This window comes from Enhydra lutris, unplaced genomic scaffold, assembly GCF_002288905.1.
Source record: "Enhydra lutris kenyoni isolate GAN:26980312 unplaced genomic scaffold, ASM228890v2 scaffoldscaffold37, whole genome shotgun sequence".
In the NCBI taxonomy this organism is placed as follows: Eukaryota; Metazoa; Chordata; class Mammalia; order Carnivora; family Mustelidae; genus Enhydra; species Enhydra lutris.
The window spans coordinates 13,705,499-13,722,467 of record NW_019154121.1 but is presented as its reverse complement, the minus strand read 5'-3'; the positions used below and the strand labels follow the sequence as shown (position 1 = coordinate 13,722,467).

At 45.4% G+C, this 16,969-nt stretch overlaps 1 protein-coding gene across 1 annotated transcript in view; it reads right to left on the bottom strand.

The window, feature by feature from the left end:
* LOC111154461 (malic enzyme 3) overlaps window positions 1-7,192 on the bottom strand; it is a 208,209-nt gene extending 201,017 nt beyond the window's left edge. Inside the window, exon 1 of the mRNA XM_022514066.1 lies at window positions 7,010-7,192. Within this exon, the coding sequence (XP_022369774.1) occupies window positions 7,010-7,192 (183 nt within the window). The remainder of the gene's footprint in view (window positions 1-7,009) is intronic.
* Between the last annotated feature and the right edge of the window lie 9,777 nt (window positions 7,193-16,969).

Sequence of the window (16,969 nt, the reverse complement as noted above, 5' to 3'; positions counted from 1 at the left end):
TATTTTCAATAAGGTAATTAAATAATACATTAGGAAGTATCAAAAACCTCCACATTAAGGAGGGCCAAGAAAAGTGCAGGCACCAAGAACACCTGGTGGGGCAGAGTGGGTCTCACTGAGAAAGGGAGAAGCCTTGAAGAAAGTGAGGGAGTTAACATGTGGCTATTGAGGGGACATGTGGTCAAGGAAAGGGGGAACAGCCAGTGCAAAGACTTGAGGCAGGAGCACGCTGAGAGCGTGTGAGGAACAGCAGGGAGGCCAGCCAGCAGCAAGTGAGGCTGAGCAGGAGCAAAGACGAGGTCAGGGGGGTCCAATGAGGCAAGCTGTTCTAAGGACTCTGACTGTGGGGTTTGAGCAGAAGAGTGACATGGTCAAACAGTTTTAAAAGGATCACGCTGGCTGCTGTGCACAGAGTAAACAGGAGGAGCTCAGGGGGAAGCGAGGAGGCCCCTGCAGTTACCCAGCCAAGAAACGTCGGTGGCTTAGGTCAGGGTGGGAGCCATGGTGAGCGGGGGCTGGATTCCAGACCTCGTCCAAAAATAGAGCGAAAGAACTATTTGGAGGACTGGATACGGAGTCTGAAGGAAGGAGAGTGGTTAAGGATGTGTGCCAGGTTTTAACCTCCCAAGATGTGGTTATGAGAATCAGAAGGAAGACGATGGGAAGGTGGTAGATCAATGAGCAGGCTCCTACAAAATCTAGACATGAGATGATGAAGGGATGGACAGGGCTAGATGGTAGCAGGGATGGAGAGAAATGGATAGATTTTAAAGTTTGGGGTAAAGTTGACACTAAAAACTTTAAAAGTTAAAAGAGTTTTAAAAAAATTTGTTAAAAGATTAAAAAAGTTAAAAGAGTTAAAAGTTAAAAGAGAAACATTTTTTGGCAGTTCCCCAATATCCTTAATGGTGTAGAAACGTTAGCTGCACATACGGAACTCTGGCTACAGACTGCATTTCCCAGGTTCTCTTGCAGCTAGCTGCAGCCTATGACCAAGTTCTGGCTAGCTGAGCGTGAGCAAAAACGACATCTGCAATGTTCACGTTGTGCCAAGAGGGTTTCCCCTTCCCTCTGGTTTCTGTGTGGAATCGTTGGCAGAGGCTAGGGCAGCCATCTTGGACCACAGAACGTAGCAACACACACAGCAACAACATGAAGCCACACACTGACCTGCAGTTATCTACCCAGGACTGTTGATAAGAGAAACACACTTCTATCTCGCTTAAGTCTCGGTATTGGGGTTTGCTTCCTTACAGCTGCTTAAACTTTGGCCAAACTAATACAGGTTCCATTAGCCACTCCAAGCACAAAGCCCTGACACCAAATGCTATCAGTCCCATGAAGCCAGAACAGTAGTCAACAAGGTAGGATTTAATTTCAACCTGCCTCTGCTTGTTTGTTCTTAAAATACTGGAACAATATTTGAGCTTCAACACCCTGAGTCACCATACAAGAGGTGCCAGTTTAGAAATGAACTGATACATCACGGAAACAGTGTTGACTTAAGAACCCATTGCTTCAAATCACATGGTTGAACTCAGCGTCAACTGATATAGTAGGACACTCTGATCCCAGTGGTGAAAGAGTATGAGGTTACATGGTAAAAATGATGGATACAGGATGGATAAAACATCGGGATCATCGCTGCAATCACTCACAAACTGAGAAGAGCTTTTCTGTAATCTTAAGTTTAAAAATGAATTATTAAACTTTTTAGCTATTGAAAAAAAAAAAAAGAACCCACTGCTTCTCTGTCAGTCAGGGGGGCCCAATTCAACATCCTGCCCGAAGCACGGGTCTCACGAAGGTACATTATGCTGTCTGCTTTGGGGACAGAAAGCAGCATCCCCAACAAACTGCTCAATCTCCATACCCCCAGCCACCATTTCCTGACAGATCGATGAGCCAAGTGTGGGACAGATTCCCCCATGCAAAGGAGGCAAGGTCAAGTTCTAAGCTGGCACCAAATGCGCTGTGTGAGAGTCTAATGACTCACCACTGTGTACAGAAGATGGAGCTGAAACCCGTGCCACCTCAGACGTGCAGCCAATGCCACAGCGCTGGCCACTGGACCTCCACACGTTCAGTGACCTCCGGGCTCCAGGTCCATGTAGGAAGGTGGTCACCTACAGGGCCCTGCAGCTCGGAGGCCCCGCGGCCTGAAACGCGCAGGTGCGTGATCACGGTGATCTGAGCACTCTTCTCGCTCATTCTTTCCCTGCGTATCAAGCCCAAGAGGAAAAACTGCCAAGAAGCAGGCGGTGGGTGGTGGAAGGCAAAAATCCATCACTGGCATGTGGGTCAAAGGAGGAGGTTGATGTGCTCCGGGAAATAACAGACTTGTGCAGTGAAATGTCCTTAAGTGTGGGGAGATAAGAGCCAAGGAGGTCTTTTTCCTTCAAACGGGCCATTGGTAGGCATTTTTCTAGACAATGAGGGCATCAAGCTAACTGTAAAGTAGTGGCAGTAGGATTAATAACATTGAGAGCAAAGGGGTCATGACTCAATTGAGGTCATTTCAAGAGCAAATATTCATTGAGCATCTCAAGTCAGACATAGAGAATATCATGTGTCAGAGAGAGTCCGTCTGCAGGGTACCCAGGGCCCAGGGCGGAAGACACACCAACCAGACCTTATAACAGGTGCTCAGAGCCAAAAGGAAACAAACACAGAGCAATAAGACAAGCGGGGCTGGTGGGGGGCGGTGCTCAAATCTTGTTTCAGGAGCAGGGAATAGGACAGCCCTTCCTAAGAGAGGCTGTAGGTAAGTTGAGCCCAGAAATGGTTGGAAGGCCCATTTGCTACCTGAACAGAATGGGGATGATACCTGCCTATGACGATGAAATGGAGTTCATCGTTGCCTATTTAATGTAAGTAAAATATGGCTGCCATCTTGTAATACAGAATGAAAGCTCTGCTCTGTTGCCACAGTCACCATGGATAATAGAAAAGGTCCGGTGCAAATCTGAGATGAACGGTAGGAGTGAAAAAGGAAATAAAAATTGATGTACCAGGGCATTTGTATGACTTAGAAAACACAGACTCCTGCAGGGAACTCAGAATCATCTAGTTCCAACCCTGTCATTATTAGGAATCCGTCTAAATCAGCCAAAGCAGATGTACATGGGAAATGTCATCACTGTTCGCTGGCCTGAAATTCAGGAGGCAGGCTGCTTCTGCCCACTTCCGCAACCAGTGACAGTCTCTGTGGGGTTACTTGACTTTCTCAGTCTGTTCCCTCATCTGAAACTGACGTGTTGAATGAGAACAACGATGTTCAAAAGCTTTTGTTTTTTTAAACAAAAATCCACAGTGAAAATTGGCATTTCACACGGTGATTTAATACTCTTCTTTATTACATTTAATGCATTTGCTGTTTTTAAATTCTATTCTAACCCAATTTTAAAAAATTAAAATGCTGGTGAGACCCACTAAGCTAACTTCATGTCCCACAATTTGTGACCCGTAATCTGAAAACTTCCAGACTAGGTCTTCTCTACAGGCTTCTCCGGCCCCAGCTCTGGGAAGTGTCCACATGATCATCTGATTATCTCACCACAGTTTTCAAAATGATTTCCCAGGCATCTCCCATGATCCTTACAACAGTGGTGTGACAAGGGCAGAGGGGTCCCTGAGCTTGTCACAGATCTCACAGTGAGATTATGACAGAGCAGGAACCAGACCCATTCATTATAGAACAGTGGTGCTGCTTGGTCTATTTAGGAGCTGTTCTTCTGGAGAATTCCACCTCCTGACAATGCTCTGCCCTCAAGCTTCTTAAATATCTCTCCTGACCTATCTAAAGCCCAGATGTCCATTGAGAGATGAATGGATAAAAAAGATGTGGTGTGTACACACACACACACACACACACACACACACACACACTCTGGAATATTACTCAGCCATCAAAAAGAATGAAATCTTGCCATTTGCAATGATGTGGATGGAACTAAAGGCGATTATGCTAAGCAAAATAAATCAGAGAAAGACAAATACCATATGATTTCACTCATATGCAGAATTTAAGAAACAAAATGGATGAACACAGGGGAAGGGAAGAAAAAATGAAATAAGATAAAAACAGAGAGGGAGGCAAACCAAAAGTGACTCTTAACTCTAGGGAACAAACTGAGGATTGCTGGAGGGGAGGTGGGTGGGAGGATGGGGTAACTGGGTGATGGGCATTAAGGAGGGCACTTGACGGAATGAGCACTGGTCATTTGTATGCAACTGATGAATCATTAAATTCTACCCCCTGAAATTAATAATATAGTATATGTTAAATAAATTGAATTTAAATTAAAAAAATTTTAAACATGCAATCGAAGAATACTCATAATGTGGGATGCAAATCTAGTGAACACATACACTTTACATCCCTGTGACTTACTTATTTTATAACTGGAAGTCTGCACCTCTTAATCTCCTTCACCTATTTCACCCATCCCCCCACCTCCCTTGCCTCTGGCAACAACCGCACCTGACACTAATACACTGTATGTCAACTTTACATCAATTTAAAAAAATAGTTAAAGATAAAAATTTAAAAGAATCTAGTAAACACACTGCAAGAATGTAATGCTAATATTCATGTTCATGGCCTTGCTAGATCTTTCAGGAACTACCCTGTGCCACCACAAATGCATGAAACACAGCCCCTGCCCTGGAGGCTCTCACAACCTAGCGGAAAAAAAATCCACCCACAGACCCACCCTCTAAGTGCAGTTCCCTGCCAAGCTGCCATTCTCTTATGTTCTCAGCGATAACCTCAGTTGTTCTGTTTAACTCAGCAGGTCTCCCCAGCTGGCTGATGGAAAGAGCCCACTCTCTCGGAGTACTATAGGTCAGCGGAACAGCAAGAGGGACGCTCCAGAGGGAAGTGAAGGGCGTCCTCAGCAGCTCCCTGCCCTGCTTCTCCTTCCACTGCTCCTCCTCCAGCCCTTTGCATCACCCCAGATACCCGCCTCACCCCAGACCAGCATCAACGGACTTCAGGGACATACAAAGATTTTGGAACATTACGAAAGGGTTCGATCCCCTAGATTTATGGACAACGTTCCACTTTTACTATTTAGGAGGGGAAAAAATTATATCAGGGACAAGGGAAGAGTGTTTTTAAAGAGCCCCAAACTTAGGGCTAAAAAAGAAGACATTCAAGCCCTTCCTTTATTTTTTTAAACTAGTCCCAAAGCAGTAAGTGGTGATTGATAATATGCCAGTACTTCTAAGGCAAGTATTATCAAAACCCCTGGAGTCTGTAGCGGGAATTTATTGTTTTGCTTTCCAGCACCAATCCCTTCTTTGTCTGATGACAGGACGCAGATTTGCTGTGGAGGAATCACATCCTTTTACTCTAAACCAGTTGGAGTGGTCCTACCTTAAACTTTCTCTTTAATTTCGGGGGTGAGCCCTGACTGGCTTAAATTAGGAAAATTGGTTTGAGAATAGGAAGGGAATTCAATCAGAGTCAACGAGACACAAGGACTCTTTCTCTGAGGCTTCAGAAAGTATCCTCCTTTCCCAAAGAAAGTGTCTTTCTATCCTTGCACAGTGTGGTGTGAGAAAAGGAGATAGGAGATTATGCCAGCATTGAGGTGAAAGGCTCCACTGCCTGAAGCCTGAGGACGAAGCTGACATTGAAGAAGCAGAACAGAGAGCCAAAGAGAACCTGCATCCTTAGAGACGCCATCTGCACTGCAGGGTCAAGCCTTACCTGCAATCCTTTCTGTACATATTTAGTAAAAGAAGGTATTTGTTGGTCAAGCCAGTTTGCTACCATAGCAATTACAATTCATAAGACACTTTAAGTATCCCAAAGTAGTAATATACAAAAGATTTACAGTCTTTTGGGGGGGACCAAGGAGTAGTGCAATAAGCAGAGGTTGAAAGATTTTTTTTCCTTAGCTTCTTCTATTAATTCTGTAGAAAATAATCCTAATACTTAGCATCTGTATAATATTATTATTTCTCAAAAAAACCTTTCCACATGTGTTTTCTCACTTGCATTTCACAATTCTGAGTCAAAGAAATTATTAAAAATTTTATTTTGTAGTGATTACCTATTTATCAAGCACTCTATATAGCTTAAAATAGTATTTCAAGTTTAGTAATTCATTTGATTGTCACAATAACCAGATGAGGTAGGAATGGTGGTTCTGTCATTATATCCATTTTAGGCAGGAGAAAGTTGAACCTGAATATCTACGAAAACGTAGGTATTATATGAGATGCCCAAGTTAATTTGAGGAGGTGTCGGGATACAGGCCTTAAATCCAGGTCTCTTTGCTTCCAGGGTTTTAACTCCAGTAATACTAAACTCTACTCCCAGAATCTTAAGCACCACGTTCTGGATTCCAGTGGCAGGGCCAGAACTAACTAGCTGGTGACCTTGAGCTAGTTTTCTTTGTTTTGTTTTCTCATCTATAAAAGGAGAGGTTTGAATTAGGATCTTTGATGCCCATTAAGGTCTAAAAGTTCTGTAATTCTAGCCTTCATTTTCCCCCCAGCTCTCAAAAATGATCTTTTTCTCAGAATAACAGTTATAACCATAGCTGACATTTGTTCTCACTGGGTGTCAGGTACTATGCTAAGAACTCTGCCTCCATTTTCTCTCTAAATCTCACTACACACCAGGGGCAACTGTCTCTCATTTACAGATAAGAAAACGTGCTTGACAGAGGCGAAATGAACTACCCGCGACCAAAAGAATTAGTAAACCTCAGGCGGAGCTCCGACCACAGGTCAGACTGGTCAGAGGACCTTAACCAGTCTTTATTGTTCTTGTGGAAGCGACGAGGCTCCCTGCATTACCGGTCACCGCTTTCCGCGCAGAAGAGCGGGGAGGGGAGGGAGCCAAACCGACAAACGCGAAGCCTCTGCGTGACAAAAATGGAAAACCTCTGGAAGGGCGCCTGGGAAGATCCAGCCCAGACCCAGGGGGCGGGGCGCCCCTCCCGGCCCGTCACAGGACAGCGGCTAGGGCCACTGTACCCTCCGGGACCGTTACCTTGTTGAGATGCGGGTTTCTGGTGACATCGTATCCGCGCTTCTTCAGGGGCACGGGGCGAGCCGGGCCGGATTTGGAGTGGCAGCCGCGGGCGGGCGCGGAGGGCGTCCAGCGCTGGACGCCGCCGCAGGCCTGGCCCCGTAGGAGCGCCAGCCGCGCGCCCGTGCCCAGCGTGGCGCCCATGGTCCTTGCGCAGACCTGGCACCGGGGAGAAACCAAGGTCAGGGGTGCCTGACGGCCAACCAGGAGCCACGCGCGCTTCAGGGCACCGAGTCAGAGCCCGGGACGCCTCCTCGGGGAGAAGGCAGCGGGTCCTGAAGGGCGAAATGCACCAGCCTCCGCCCCTCCTCGGCCGCCACCTGCGCGGCTTTCTCCGCTAGCTTGCGGTGCGCAGGCCTAGCCAAGCCCCGGCCAAAGCGAAAGCAAGCCCGGGAAGCAGATCCGGTGCGGGTGACCTCCCGCGCCACCCCCGCCCCCATCCCCGCGAGGAAGAGGCAACTGCGCGGCGAGGGACCCCGAACCTCCAACGTCGCTCGGCGGCTCGCGGATCCTTCCTTCCCCAGCCCACCTGTCCTGCGCCCGGAGCCGGTGTCGCAGGCGGGGCGAGGCGCTGCGGTCCGATGTTCTCCTCCTGCCAATGGCTGCACCGCACCCGCGGCCGCGAGAGCGCAGGGCTTATGCGTTCTGGAAAGAGAGGTCCCCAAACCTTTGTTTGCAGTGCGGGACTTCCCCTGAGAACGCGCGTGGGGCGCCTCATAACCCTGTGCACGTGCCTCCCCAGGGGCAAAATGAAGCTCAGAATGCCTTCTATTCGTCTCCATCTTGACAAGCTGAACGCACAGAGGGTGTTAGCGTTTAGGGAGTAACATGCCCTCTGCTCACTCACCTTTGCGGGAAGGCCCTGGCTTTGGGAATCAAAGTTGAAATCCTCAGACACCCAGTATTGCTTTGCACGGCACAGTACAATAGCCATTAGCCGCATGTGGATCTATAAATGTAAATAATTTAAATGGAAAAAAAATTTTTAAATCCATTTCCTCAGTCACACCTCGCCTCATTTCACGTGCTCAAGAGCTCCTGTCTAGCAGCTTGGGATTGGATAGCACAGATATGGAACATTTACTTCTTTGCAGGAAGTTCTATGGGACATCACTGATACAGGGTCTACAGTTATGAAAAGGGCTCCTGTGTACCTTGTGGAGCCCAGGCATGGATTGCTGTGGACAGACAAGAACCTGAGGTCCATCTAGTCCTGAATTTAACTTTATACTTTGCCCACATAGTAGCCAGGAGATTCCTTTTAAAGCAAACATTTCATTGTATGTAGAATAAAATCCAAACTCTTTTGGATGTCTATGGGTTATCCCACAGCCTGCCTTCTGCAACTTTCATGTGGAAAGGCTCTTTGCCTGTAAACGTCTGTGACTTCACTTCTCAGCTCAGGGTGTGAGCTGATAAGTGAATTTTGTATAATTTTGTACAACTAATAGTTGGGTGAATGAAGGAAAGGGACAGCCACTTTCATAAAGATTGGACTGTAAAGAAGACTGAAGGAGCTTCTTCCTGAGGGAGAGGAGAGGATCCTGAATCTAGGCAGGGGCAGCGGCAGAGATGGTGAACCCTTGAACTGCAGATTTACGTAAGCCAATACATGATTTAAACAAACAAACAAACAGTTTGTGTTGATACTTTCCTCTCAATACTGTTTTTATATGTACACATCTTCCCACTAGTCAACAAATCTTGAGAGGTGAGATTGTGTATTTTCATCTTTGATTCCTGACACACAGCAAATGGTCAAAACCTGTTTGTTGAATGAGTCTGCCTGGCTTGATACAATGACCTTTCTCTCACCTGGAGAACACTTAATAGGTAAACCTCAGTCATTCGAAACTGTACTGGAAGCCAGGACGGAAACAACAAAGGTTCCAAACAAGCCAATATAAATTTTATATAATCTATTCACTAAAGCATGCACAGTTCATATATTATGAGAGTCTCTCACATGTCCCCATCTGTGGCCTCTCCTTTCTTAACTCAGACATAATTCTAGTAATGTTTTCTTTCTTTGGTGTGTTTCATCTTTGGCCACAGGAAAGGAGAGGTGCTAGCAGCAGAAGGCAGTAGCAAGAGGAGGTGAGGGCTCTCTGCCACAGAGCTGTTCAGGAGCCTATGTCCTTTTTCCAGGTGTCCTACTCTGCCCAGAAGCACTGAAACCACATGGGCTTCCCAGCCAGTGAAAAGGGGGAAAAAAGGAAGTGAAGGGCACTTCTTTGGGGAAGTGACATGTAAGTTACCTACATGACTTTTACTCACATTCTATTGATGAAAACTAAGTCACAGTCAAATTAAACTACAGGGAAGCCTGGAAAATATTGTCTGTAATGGAAAAGGCACATATTCTACTACAAGGAAGAAGGGGAAAATGGGTTCCTGGGGACTAAAAAACTACATGTTTAGATATAATACTCATTTTATATTAAAGTGTTTGGCATAGAGTGGATACTCAGACACCGTTAGCTCTTATTATTGGCATGCACGGTTTCCATCTCTGCTTTTAGGACAATTTCTTTACTTTTACAGCTAAACATAGGATACAGAGACAAAGTTCAAGTCATAGAAACTTTCCAGAACTTCTTCCAACTCCCTACAACTCTGACTTCCTTAGCTAGCCAGTGCTGAGATCTGGTCCAGCACTAGATAAAACTAATGAGTCTCCATAATTTGTCTTGGCTTCTCTCCCTGCATGTCCCATTTACTGCCATGGTTGTGATGCTGCTTCCTGGGGTGGCTGGAAAGGAATTCCATTCCCATCCTCCCTGGCCACTTTCCATACTCCCAGTGCACTTAGTACCTTTGCTTTTCCATTTTGGATTCCCAAGATTTGCATAGCTATCCGTTACCCTACTGGATTGAGCTCCTTGAGGGCTGGAACCACCATTTGCAATTCTTTGCATGTTCAATACCTGAGACAGCACCTGGCACCAAGAATGCATTCAGTTTGTTGAATTAAATAAAATTGAAGTGAACCAAATATGTGCATAACCTTCCAAGAAGTGGACTTGATTGAAACCAAATTTGGTGTACTGCTGAAAGGATATCGTAATAGCTTCAAATTAAGAGTTTTAGTTCAGTCAGCTATCTTGAAACAAGACCATTTGTCTTTTGTAAGCAGATCTTAATGTCTCTACGTATGGGTTTAAAAAAATGGAGGCGCATTAAAAATTCATTAATTTTTGGCTAATCCCATTGTTTCACAAATGTGTAATATTCTACACAACATTTCATGTTCATGATTGCCCTAAAAGAACTCTTTAATTCCCATTAAATTATATTATGTTTAATATAATTTATATTATATAAATTATATTATATTTGGAGATACTTCAACTCTACTGTTTATGCCAAAGGAGAACGATCAGGAACATTTTTGTCCCAGTCTTCAGACTCGGCACGCATGCCTGCACTCTGGGACTTAGCTCAAGTAGTTTCTTCTGCTTCTGGCACTTGCCAGTTAGACCCTGTCCTTTCTCCCCGGCTCCACTCAAACACCACATCCACCAGCAGGTAAGTCTGCCCAGATTCCCCAGCCCACAGCGGCTTTTCTGTCTCCCGCATGCTCCCCAAAGTCTGTTATTTGCAACTGTCCTATTGCTCTTTTATAGTCTGTCTCTCTGTGAAGTAATTGACTTATGTGCTTGTCTTTTCTGCACCTCAAAGGGGCTCAGAGAAGTAAAAGCAACAGCTTTGCATTCAGACAGTTTTGACCTCACCAGTGACGAGCTTGTATAACCCTGGGCACTTTATGTGACCTCTGTAAGCCCCCTCATCTTCGTGAATAAAACTGGGATTCTAATATGACTTCCTACATTGGTTTTTGGTGGATTAATGTATTTATTTGTTTTTTTAAAAGCACATTATAATGTACTTCCACATGCCAGGCACTGTTCTAGTGCTTTATAAGTATCAACTCATGTAATGCCATCATATTTTTATAAAATACTGAGCTTGTTTTTAAGCTATTTCTCTCGGCTCTAGATCTACTTTTTTATCCTCTGGTGTATGGCGGGTGCTTGGACTCTGCAAAGCAGTTCTTCTTTGGATGCAAGTTTCCTATTAATTTCTGCCAATAGGGGGCACGAGAGAGAGAGAGGGAGAGAGGGAGAGAGAGAGAGAGAGAGAGAGAGAGAGAGAGAGATGGAAGGCCAGAGAGGGGCATTGCCTCCTTTCTCTGGGTTTGCTTTTCTTTTCTTTTTTTTTTTTTTTTTTTGCCTTTCAGTATCCCCTCACCCCCCCAACCCCCCAGCATCAGCAGCAGATGCAGCCTCCACTGTCCTCCCACATTCTATAACAAGCTTCACAGGCCCCCATAAACTTTGGGGGTCTTCTCCTCTACAGGTCTAGCTTCTTAGCCAGCCAGGCCTCTTCCCTTGGTTCCTCCAGCCTTAGAGGTGGGAGCTGCTTGCTGTGGCTACCCTCCGTGATTGCTTCAAAACTCCCTTCCTTCTCATTCAGCCCTGGAGTACCCGTGAAACCAGTTCTTTCTGTTAAATCCTGACTGGACCCTGCCTGATACAGGTACCATTATTGTCTCCATTTTACAGATGACAGAATAAAACCTGGAGAAATCAAATAACTCTCTGAAGTGGACCAGGATTTAACCCAGGCTCCAGAGGCCCTGGCACTCTCCAGGATACTAAGGGCTTCTGTTTGGGAAGCACTTAGCGAGGCCTGGTACGGGTGAGCTCCAAATGTACCGAGGTCATCTGATCCCCAGTTATCATCCTCATTGTTAACTCATCAGCCTTGTATCTTACACCACACCTAGCACAGGGTTCTTTGCAACAAATGCCCACTGGACCGCGTTTGATCCACATGAATGGGGAAGGCCAAAGTGGTGCAGAGGGCATGAGTTAGAAATGGATGTGGAGGAGAGGGGCCACGGAGACGCTGACCCCTCCTTTGGGGTTGTTTCCAGGGTGACTGATTTTCCCTCTCTTCTTTTCCCTCTTTCCACCTCCCTGACACCCTCCCCTTGTCAGATCCAGTGGGCATAAACAATTCCCTGACATTCTGAAAATGCCACAGGGGGAAATGAAACAGTAATTTTGTTGGGTAAGAGAAGAAAACATGTTTCTTATTTTTCTATTTCATTGCATTCCGTTTCCCTGCTCTTCTGTTGCACTGCCATAATTTTTAATACCTAATTTTCACAAGAAATGGGTATCTTTGAAGTACCCACTTTTCTCATAGAAGTGGCCACCAGACTCCATTATCCCTGTATCCTGTTATCACAAAAACACTTTGAAATCCTTGTTTATAAACCCATTCAGGTTTCTACTCAAGGAGTTGTGGTACCACACGTAATTGCTTCCAGAGAGAAGGATACAGCATACAGCATTTCTTTCTCATCAGACTCCCTGCCTGATTCTCACTTATTTCCGCACTAATCCTCAACAGGTCTGCTCCCTTCCTGGCCTGGCCTAAGGGCCAGCTCTTATTTTCATGGCTGGTTTCGGCACAAACAATCTATAATCCATTCACACATGCCCACTGCTTCCGCCCTGCAACAGAAATCCCAAGAAGAAAATGCCCTTGATCGGAGTGACTGGGGAGAGAATGAATAACCTGCACTTCATATGTGTTCTCTAGGCCTCCGGATTTCCCAGAGGTTGTTTAAGAAAAAAAAAAAAAAATCTATTTTCTGCCCCTCTTGAAACACTCCATTCAAGCCCTCAGTCCTCTGAACAGCGACCGCGCCATCTCTCCATTATGCTCCTGGCCCGTCGGCCTCCTCCCTCCTCACACAAAAGTTAGACAAAAAGGCAACTGTTCGTAAAAAGCAGGACGCGGAAACAGAAATTCATGGCAGCAGCTGCTGAGCTAAGCAGCTGATAAGGGGGAACAAATTTGTGCCCAGGGTGTTTGTTGGGAGGTCAGGGCAGTGGCCCAGCAGTCGAAGGGGAGAGTTCTTTGTCCGCAGTGTGATTCGCCCATCTGGCCCATTCAGCCGGCTGACCCCTGCTTCTCTGGCTCCTTCGCTTCTTGGGCTCCAAGCTTGTTAAACTGTAATGAGCGTGGCCTGCCGCTTCCTCATGGACTTTGCAACAGTCCCAACCCACTTCCATAATGGGAAAAAAGAGTATTATCCTCTGTCGACAGTTTTATTCCTGGAACAAAAATGGAGCTCTCTGGAGGCATCTTGAGGAATGCACTAGAGTTTGGGTTACTTTTTGTTTTCATATGAAGACTTCTGTGAAGGTGATCGGTGAGACCGACGGGCTATTCTCAGAGAACTCGGTTCTCTTCAGCTCCCTATTCCTGTCTCACAAAATTTCACCACTCCACCCCCTCCTCCCCGCAGCTCAGAGTAAGCCTCCAGCACCCCTTCCCGATTCACTGAGCCTTGCCCCCAGAGAGGTGTAATTTGCCTCTTTTGTGGATCCCCTGTTAGATTTGCTGGCTTGCACAGTTTGTCACTGAGGCGGACTTACCTGTGTCATCGTTCAGATGACAGAGCCAGCGTTCACTGGGCGGGGAGGCTGCATGTGGATTCCGGCCCAAAGGCCAGTGTTTCTCCGTCCAGGTCCCACCAGTTGTCCCACGTAGGCCGCTCATGTTAGGAATCTGCACCTCTCAGAGCAGGTGGATTTAATTCTCCTTAGCTTGAACCTGGGGCTTGGTTTCGAATCTAAAAGACTGGCTTGTAAAGGGTGAAAGTGGACACCCATCAAGCAGCATTCAGGTGATAGGGACTGGACTGGAAGACGCCCTTTTTCTCTTCAGGCGTCAGAGTTAGCTAAGTGCCTTTTTATATTTTACAGGGTTGACCCTGATGTTCATAGCAGGTTTTCAGAGTGAGCTGCACTAATATGTTATTTAACACCTTACTTTGCACAATAAAATAAGTAAGGGATAAAATAAGGGATAGAAACCAAGGTCACCGTTTGGGGTTTTCATCTGAGTATTTTGCCAATATACACTACAGTTCTTTGTATGGAAGCTGAGAGCTTTCTCTTTGCAGTCAGATACTTCGGGGTTTGGATCCCTGCTCTGCCAATAATTAGCTGTGTGATCCTGGGGGATTTGCTTCATCTTCCCAAACCTCGATTTTCTTACCTATTAAACTAGGATGATAATGATAGTACTTATGGTCATGAAGATGCAGTATCTGGTACATAGTAGATCTTCAATAAGTATTAACTATTACTATTCCAATACTTCCTCTGTGTTCTCTGTGTAATCATTCCTGATTAAACATTGGTTAAATTGCATTTAACTGAATTTTCAAAGGTTCAATTTTCAAAGTTTCAGTGTGAAATACTGGTATAGCTCTAAGGCAGGTAACCGTAGAAGCTGAATGTTCAGTAAATTTTAACTATATTTTAATAATCATAGAATGAACACACACATACACACATACACGGGAGTGTGAGCCTTTTAGACACTGTCAGGTTCTATTAAAATGGGAGTCCTGTGAATGTTCCCCAGACCCCCACCCCTCCTGTGTTGTAGGGAAGTTCCTTTGGCTTTTAGCTTGCAAAATCTGTCTCCCTCCACCTGTCAAATGTCAGGATCTGAGTGCACTCAAACATTGTATCTAGGAGCCTGCCCAGAAGAGAGGCAGGTTTTATAATCTGAATTACGCCTTTGACTCTTCTGCTCCCCCTGCCCCCAGGGGCTGTGGCCTCCTGATCCAGTCCCCAACACTGGTGAAACTCTGCTCAGATTCCCACTTAGTGGCCCGGACCCCTACACCTCGGAAGTCCTCAGGGTGGCTGCCTTCTCCAGCAGGACAGCCTGAGAATCTCGATAATTCTTCCTGTCTCTGAATTCCTATGATTCCCCACTTTTTCTCTCTTACCAGACTCTCAGAGTTTAGCTCTCTTCATGGTGGCAGGCAAAGGCAAAGAAGAAGGTGTAGGACTCCTTCTGGCATGGTTCTTTCAGATTTACCTGGCAGAATGGCATGGGCCTCTCTGGACTCATTTATTACATCTCTTCCCTTCTCAGAGCACTCAAGTGTTCCTGGGGAAAGACAGGGCCCCACTGGATTCCAGAACAACCTCATGCCACACTTTGAACCTCTGCTTCCTCCTGTCATGGTTTCTAATTTCGCCTACCCTGCAAATATCCTTTGTCCAATATGATTTTTCTGAAAGAGAGGCATTTTCCCTGTCCAGCTTCAAAGTTCAGTTTGCCTATCGGGTTCAATAGACATATGTATCAGTCAACCAAGATGAGGCCCAAGTTTCTCTTCATGAATCTCCAAGGCCTGATACAAAACAGAGATGTGTCCAGACAGGAGCTTAAATGTCTAAGCACCCTGTCATCTTGAAGACATCTGTCTGCCTAGAGCATACAGAAGACCTCCAGTAGAAGCTGTGTGAGTCTATGGAACTGCATCCAAAGCCCAGCTCTTACTCAGTCGAGATGCCCTGACACCTGTCTTTAAAAACCTTTGCTTTACCAAGATGAGTGTGACAGAAATGAAGAGAGGATTGGAGTTTCTTTACAAACCAGGAGACGTATTGAAGTTGAGTTGGGGACTTTCTAAAACTTCCAGTAATTACTAGAGTATATGCAATTACATAATTCTAATGTTGGAAAGGACCTTAGAGATCATCCAGGTTTTATAACAAATCAGTGATGGTGCCAAGAATACAAACTTTGCTTCCCGGAAAGAACTTTCTGGAAGCAGGGAGACACTAAACATTCATGTAGCAGCAGGGTTTCTTTTTTTTTTTTTTAAAGATTTTATTTATTTATTTGACACACAGAAAGAGAGTGAGCATGTGCACAAACAGGGGAAATGGCAGGCAGAGAGTGAGAGAGAAGCAGGCTCTCCTCTGAGCAAAGAGCTGGTCATGAGGCTGGATCTCAGGATCCTGGGATCATGATCTGAATGGAAGGCAAATGCTTAACCAACTGAGCCACCAGGCACCCCTCTCACTTTCCTCTTATAAAGGAAAAATGCTTTCCTACAACATGATGCTTGAAGAAAGCTGATGTACAATGCGGGGAACAATAAGGCAGTTGAGTGTGATCATTTTTTAATCACAAGGAATGGTTTTCTTACTCAAAGGACAGAATTTCCTTCATTTCACTAGAAACTCCACTCCTGCGGGGCGCCTGGATGGCTCAGTCAGTTAAGCGTCTGCCATCTGCTCTCGTCATGATCCCAGGGTCCTGGGATCAGGCCCCACATCCAGCTCTCTGCTCAGTAAGTAGTCTGCTTCTCCCTCTCCCTCTTCCCCTTCCCCCACCCCAGCTCATGTGCACCCTCTCTCTCAAATAAATAAAGATCTTTAAAAAGAGAAGAAGAAAGTGAGAGACTGGAAGATACATGATGTGCATTCTGAGCACTGGAGCTAGCATAGAGAGAAAGTTCTTAGTAATTAATGAACTCTAAGTTCTTGGCTTGTGCCAAGCCAAGATGAAAATCCTGGACAGAATAAGAAATAATTGATAATAGATTAGAATTAGTAGAGAGGCTATCAAATTGGAACAATATATTTGCATTTCTGAAATCTTGCTTACTGATCTATATACCATATGACAGGATATTGAATGGGATTTTTCTTATTATCTCAGGATTTCAGTTATACCCCCAAGCTAAGGAAAATACGTGGTACCCCACATTCTATAAAGGAAGCAAGGAATGGCCTGCAGGGTTGCTCTCAGCCCCCCAGAGCCCATGGCTCTTTTGTTGTTGGTATGCAAAGGAAGAAGCTCCAAAGGACCACATAGGAGAGGGGGAAGAAGAGGGAAACAACAGACTATACATACCCTTTTCTCCCCCAGACATTTCCCATTGCATGTAAAACAGGCCTAGCTTAGAGAAGAGTCTTTGAAATGAATGTGAGATTGAAATTTTAAGTTGTACCTCACTAAACTTATATCACCTCAAAGTAACTTGTAAGTTTTGAGATCGGCCTGATATTTTCTCAAGGCATGGTG